At 53.5% G+C, this 6,264-nt stretch overlaps 1 protein-coding gene across 1 annotated transcript in view; it reads right to left on the bottom strand.

Moving 5' to 3' along the window:
* MACF1 (microtubule-actin crosslinking factor 1) overlaps nt 1-6,264 on the bottom strand; it is a 115,671-nt gene that overhangs the window by 54,635 nt on the left and 54,772 nt on the right. Inside the window, 6 exon segments of the mRNA XM_010000620.1 lie at nt 614-813; nt 1,578-1,707; nt 2,176-2,417; nt 3,163-3,225; nt 4,493-4,610; nt 5,253-5,409. Coding sequence (XP_009998922.1) covers nt 614-813; nt 1,578-1,707; nt 2,176-2,417; nt 3,163-3,225; nt 4,493-4,610; nt 5,253-5,409 — 910 coding nt within the window.

Raw genomic sequence — 6,264 nt, 5'->3', positions numbered from 1 at the left:
GGAACAAGCCCTGGGGTGGGATGGCAGTGGGTTGGGTAGGCCATGATTTACTGTCACCTTGCAACTTCAAAAGCTGGGAGGGGTCTGGGACTCCTGTCCTTTGCTCTCTCTTTTTTTTTTTTTTGTCCTACTGCTGCATGAGGTAACACAAACCAGTTAGATGAGAAGGAAATCTCATTATGGTAACTGGGGCATTGTGGTTTATGGAGTGGCCGGTTACAGACACGTCAGGACTTGGAAGCAGGAGGCAGGGAAAGGGCAGGCTGCCAGGTGGAGGGGCAGTGGTGGCAAGTCCTGCAGAACATCAGCCCAGGTCTTGTTTAAAGCAATTTCACTCTCCAAGAGGGGCCAAGTGACTCACTGATGAGTCAGTCCCGTGGGGAAGGGAGCTCGAGCCCTGCGCCCGTTTCATGTGATTCACACTAGTTTGGGCTCAGCAGGGTCTGGAGGGCTTGGGAAAGGAGCCAGGAGGTCTCCCAACACTCCCTGCATGGCAGAGCACTTGCAAGACAAATAACTCTTGAGTGCAACCTTCCACCTCACGGACTAGATGAGATACCTTCCCTTCCTCACCCCAAACCCAGCGTGGAGACACACCCAGCTCCTGCCTCACCTGGACCTGCTGCTTCTGAGCGTTGAGCATGTTGGGGTCGATGGAGAGAGGTCCCAGCACACTCATCATCAGCTCCTTCTCCAGGAGCCAGGGCCGCAGCTGCCCCTCAGCAGCCTGGAAGCTGGCCAGTTGGCTTGCTGACTCCTCCAGCTTCTGCTGCCTCTCAGCTGTGGCCCTGCTGGCTCTTTCCCACCTGCAATCTGAAGCACCGGCTGTGTTGGCGGTTGGTCGTGCTCCTGGCCAACCCACCCCTCCAGCCAGAAGGCTTTTTTTACCCTCCCCAAAATCTCCTGTGCCTCTATTCCTTCTCCATCAAATTTCTAACCCATTTCTAAGGGCTACATGGTCTTGAAGCTCCAAGAAACAACCTTGCAAGCAGGATTTCTGGGCTTTAGTCACTACTGCCATGAGCTGGTCTGACCTTGGCTGAGCCATCTCACATCCCTGGCTCCATAAATGAGGACACTCTCATGTCTATCAGTCCTGACACAGCACACTCAATTCTCCTGGATGGAGAACTCCATAAACATGTTCCTGCTATTTCAAAGAAGAGAATTTCTGGGTTTCTTAAATATACAGTCTTGTTTAGTCAACACTTAATTACCTAGGAAAGCCTTCCTAATGACTAGAATTTTACATCAAGCCGTGAAGCTTTTAATCAAAATAATAAATCCCCGTCACTAGCACTTTCGTATTGTCTTTTTTTGTTTGTTTTTAAAAGCAGTAATTTAAGGAGGCAAGTCTTTCAAATCCACATCTATCATGGAGATTTCATTAATCCTGACAGTGCTCATCTCAGGGACACCTTGTACACCAGACACCTCAGAGGGAAGTTCGTTATTGACTGCATCTTAATTAGAAGTGACTCGGCTCTGCCGTAACTTTGGGATCACCCTGCAATCCTGAGCCACCTCTGACGTGATGGCTCGAGACAGAAGCCTCACTAAATGCTTCAGGCACTTACTCAGGTCTTCCTGCAGCTTCTTCCAGTTTGCTGCTTCTGGAGAATCTGGATACTTCTCCAGCAAGCCAGAAAGTGCTTCTTTTACCTTCTGGATCCTCCCAGAATTCTGTTCCAATTCAGCCAGAAATGCCTGGAAAAGTAATAATTTCAACTTCAGATGCAAAGGAATGAAACTGCCAAGTAGGAATGAAGTAGCAGCTACAAGCTGGAGTTGGACAATTCCTGCCCTTTACTTTTTAATGAAATCATTGTTTTATTAGCAATACTGTGACCTAACTTGGCTCCAAGAGCTGGGAAAGGCTGGGAACTGCTTTCCAGGAGAAGTTGGTGTGACCCAACAACAAGGGCTACAGATAAGCTCCTCTCCCCTGAGCCAAATGCCTGAAAGCAACAGATCTAGAAGCCAAGAGGTGGAGCACAGAGTGTGGGTCCTGCTCCACAAACCAGTCTGTGATCCCTGCTGGGGAAAACCCTTCTATAACCCAGGGCAGATCCTCATTCCTAATCCTTCTAGTCCTGCTGCAATAGGATCAGGAAGCCAGGACCTTTGGGAGGAGATGCTCAGATCCCTGGTTCCTTGCTCGGGGAGAGGTGTTACCTTGTTGTGCTCAGCCTGGGCTCTCATGGTCTCTGTCTTGGTGGGTGAGGAGGTGGCATCCAGCTCTGACAGCATCCGTTCCTTGGACTCCAGCCACTTCAGCATGGAGTTGGCCTCCTCCTGCACTTCTTGCATCTTCTCCAGCATGGCCGAGAGCTGCTGCTGGCGCTCCCGCAGCGCCGCGCCGAGGCCCTGGTACTGCTGGGTCACATCCGACACATCGCACTGGATCTCTGTCAGATCTGTGTCCAAAATAGCAGCCTCAGATGAGGACCATGGCCTGTACCTATGGTCTGGAAGCTGGACTATCAGGTAGTCCCCAGCTGGGCAAGCAGGAGGAGCACAAGGCCATCCTGCCCCTGTCTGCCTGCACAGCAACGCCAGGTCATCCTCACCTCTCATGCCAGAGGGGACCTTCCAGTTGCACCACATCTGCATGGTGACAGTTTGTAAACAAAGCCACTGCCCTCGTGTGAGACTGAAGCAAGCTGAGCCCCCCTTCCATCGTGTCACTGCTCACACAGCCTTAAATGATTTGTCACCAAAATCTGAAGCTATTTTTATGTGCCCAGGATCTCACGGAACAGGTGAGCTAACAGCAGATCGTGGGCAATAATTAAAAATCACTCTTCACACTGCAGGGTTGGATGCAGTTATAATCCCTTAGACCCAATAAACTGAATTGCAAGCCTTAAAATGATCTCCCATTTATCAGCTTCTAACACCACCTGATGGGGTGTCAGGGTGTTGTCAGTCCCCAGAGCTGCCCCCCTCTGTCCTTCAGCCTGACCTACACCCTCCATCACCACCTGCTTGTCCCAGGGCTCCAGCCACTGTGCTGCATGGTTGAGAATTCCCAAGCCTATTTTCAGGCTCATTTCCCTGGAGCTGGGATGCTGAGGGTGTCACATTGTGCTTTGCTTTCTCAGGGATGGAAATGCACAGACAAAAAGGGGCAGGGAGAGGTGGCCCTGGCAGTGAGCTCACCTTTGCATGTGTGGTATCCGTTCACGCTGCCTCCCGACCCTCCTGGCACGGGCAGTGTGGCACCTGAGCACAGGGGACCAGGACAGACAGGGGGACAAGACAGATGTGTTAGGAATGCAGACAGCAAATGATGAACAGCCCTGCAGGACACAGGCCACACCAGCCACCAAGCACAGATCTGGCATCTCCACGAGTCCACCCCCCTGGCACTGATGGAGCCACCAGCTCCGCCTTAGCTGGATTTGGAGCCTGTTTATCTCTCCTCCTCCCAGCACACCCCCTCCCCTCGCTTTGCTGGGGCTTCTCCTGCCTTCCTGGACCAGAAGCAGAAGAGGTGAAGCTGCCTGGAGCTGGGCACCTCTCCCAACATCACCCAGGGACCAGAGTGGATGTGGCTCCAGCATGGATCATAATACTGGTGACCACTGGCCATCTCTGCATGCATGGAAAGATGCTCCCCTGAGTAGGCTTTTGTGAATTATTACATCAAGTGAGAGTGCTGAATGCCTGTCCTGAAGAGATTAACCCCCCTGAAGAGATTATCTCCCCCACCTTCCCCTTTTCTTACAGGATGAAGCTATTTCAACCCATCTTGGTGCACAGACACGTTCCCTTTGCCAAGAGGCTCCACGCAGGAGGTGCCAGTGTCCCCTCCTTGGACACCAGGTCTCACAGCTACATTCCCAGCCAAAGGGGAATTAATCACAAACAGTATCAGGTAAGTCTCTCTCTTTCTAACCACATATTTTAAAGCTTTCATGGATCTAAAGGGCTGCAGCTTTGGTCACCACCCATGGCTGACCATGTGGGCCACCCACAACAAGCCTCTCCCCACTTCTCTTGGAGGTTTCCCACTGAACTGCTCATCAAGTTGACCCTAATAAACATATTCACAGACTGTGAATTCCCATCAATGATGAGAGTCCAGAGACTTGTTCTGACAAGCTGGAAGACATCTTTGAGTTGGCTTCCAAACTAACCAGACATCATCTCATTGCTTCACAGCCTCAAAGCCAAAAAGGAGACTAGGGAAGCATGTCTGAATACTGCAGTATTAAATTTCATCCAGATATGAAACCCAAATGCTGGGTTACAATACAAGCCAAGCTGGTGGGTTCTGAGTGCTCTGCTGGTGCATTAATGCAACAAGCAGCAGTGACTTGACCATGGGGCTGAGCCCCAAGATACTGGGACCACCACAGGCCCTCTGAAGTTTGTTAAAAGGTGGAAATAAAACTGTTTTTTTGCTTGAGGCAGGCTCAGAGAAGATGCAGCAGCCAGAGCAGGGTGCTAGGGAAGGAGGCTTCAGGAGACCTGGGCTGTGACTCACCTCCCTTGGATGAGGTGTCAGGAGCTGTGATCTCCACGATCAGGTTCTCCAGGAGGGTCCCTCTGCGGCCTATCTCCTCCACTTGAGCCCCCATTCCCTTCCACTCCTCCAGAAGATCCTGGTCAAAAGCAAAAGCTGGGATCAGAGGCTGCACTTGCCCCACCAGAGCCCTCCTTCCTCACCCATCACCTCCACGGTGTCAGCAGGACGTGGTGCCCAGGGACCTGGCACAGGGCACAGCAGCACAGGCTGTGCTGGGGAAGTAGATTGTCTGGACATTTATTTTCATCAGGAGGAATCAAAGAGTGAAAAAGCTCTTCCCTAACTAGCAGGTTTGTGCCAGGAAAGCTTCCTCTCCCTCCTCCTTTCCTGGGGACCTCCCTGCTGCTCTCAACACAATCCAGCCTCACTCACACCAGCCCCCGGAGCCCGGGCAGCTCGGATTATGGGAAACTGCCTTCCATGTCTAGCAGGGGGAAGCACGCTGGGAAAATCAGTGTCCTCAGGTCTCCCACTCCCAAATCCCACCCTGAGGAGGAACGGGGAAAAAGGGGAAACGAGGCCATGCCCAGGGGGACCTTCACACTCCCTCCTCCACACGGCAGGGACCACTGGGCACACACACACAGCGGGGGCTGCACCCTGGGAGCGAGACCACTCAGCACCTCCCAGGACTCTGCTTCCTGGGATTGATTCCACGTGCCAGCATTTCCACATCAGCTGCCAACTTCCCCAGTTCAGGTTCTGACTTTCAGCCCACCTGGATCTGCTGCCTGTGCTTGAGCAGGTCCTGGGTGCCCAGGGAGGTCTCGGCAGGTGGCATTTTGCCCTCACTCTCCTTCAGCCACTTCCTCAGGGCCCCCACCAGCTTCCGAAACTCATCCAGTTGCTCCTGGCAGGACGAGGCATCCTTTTCTCTGCGAGTTGAAAAGGTTTTGGAGAGTCAGAGAGTCGTGCCTTGCCTTGCAATTACCCCGCTTGAATGTAGCACAGTTGTGTCTCCAGGAGCCTTTCTTTTTTATCATTATTATTATTATTAGATGTTGCTTAGGAACAGCAGCAGTGCCAGCCAAAAGGGGGTGCATGCTGCTGCTGCCACCACCCCCTTCACCCCCCAAGGTTGTGGCCAGTGGCACTCTTGGGGTCACCAGAGCAGCCAAGAACCATGAGACCACCACCACGATCACCCTGTGCTGGCTCAGCACCGGGCTCTTTGTCCTGGGGGAAGTGGAGCTTTCAGGAAGACAGGGCTCATTCATGCCATCTCAGCCCAGGCAGCTGCAGCTGGGGGAGGGCAGGCTTGGCCCCCCCTCCTTCCCAGCCACTCCTCTCATCCCTTCAGCCCATCCTGCAGGAACAAGGCAGCCCCCAACAGGAGTCATGGCCCCTCAGGCTCATCCACACCAACCACAGCTGCAGGGCCAGCTGAGGGCAGCTCTGGGTGACACTACATTACTGGGGATCACGCCAAGATTCATCTGCTTTTTCCCCATCCCCTTCCCTGTTTTCACCAGGGAGGTTTGGAGGTTCAGCCAGGGAGCTGTGACATCCCTGGGGACACGGGAGAAGCGTCTCTCCAACCCCTGCTCACGCTGCTGTGGGGCTGGAGCTCAGGCTGCTGCTCACACCTCCCCCTGCACCCCCACTTCAGGGGACTCTGGGGACAGGCTGCTCTGCTCTGTCACCTCGATCCCACCCCAGCCCCCTGCTCCCCTCGGGTGAGATGCTCTGGGGTGGAGCTGTGGCAGCCCCCCCACCGGGAAACACCACAG

This window comes from Chaetura pelagica, unplaced genomic scaffold, assembly GCF_000747805.2.
Source record: "Chaetura pelagica isolate M959 unplaced genomic scaffold, ChaPel_1.0 scaffold676, whole genome shotgun sequence".
Taxonomy (NCBI): Eukaryota; Metazoa; Chordata; class Aves; order Apodiformes; family Apodidae; genus Chaetura; species Chaetura pelagica.
The sequence above is the reverse complement of the archived record's forward strand: the minus strand, read 5'-3'. Positions and strand labels throughout refer to the sequence as shown.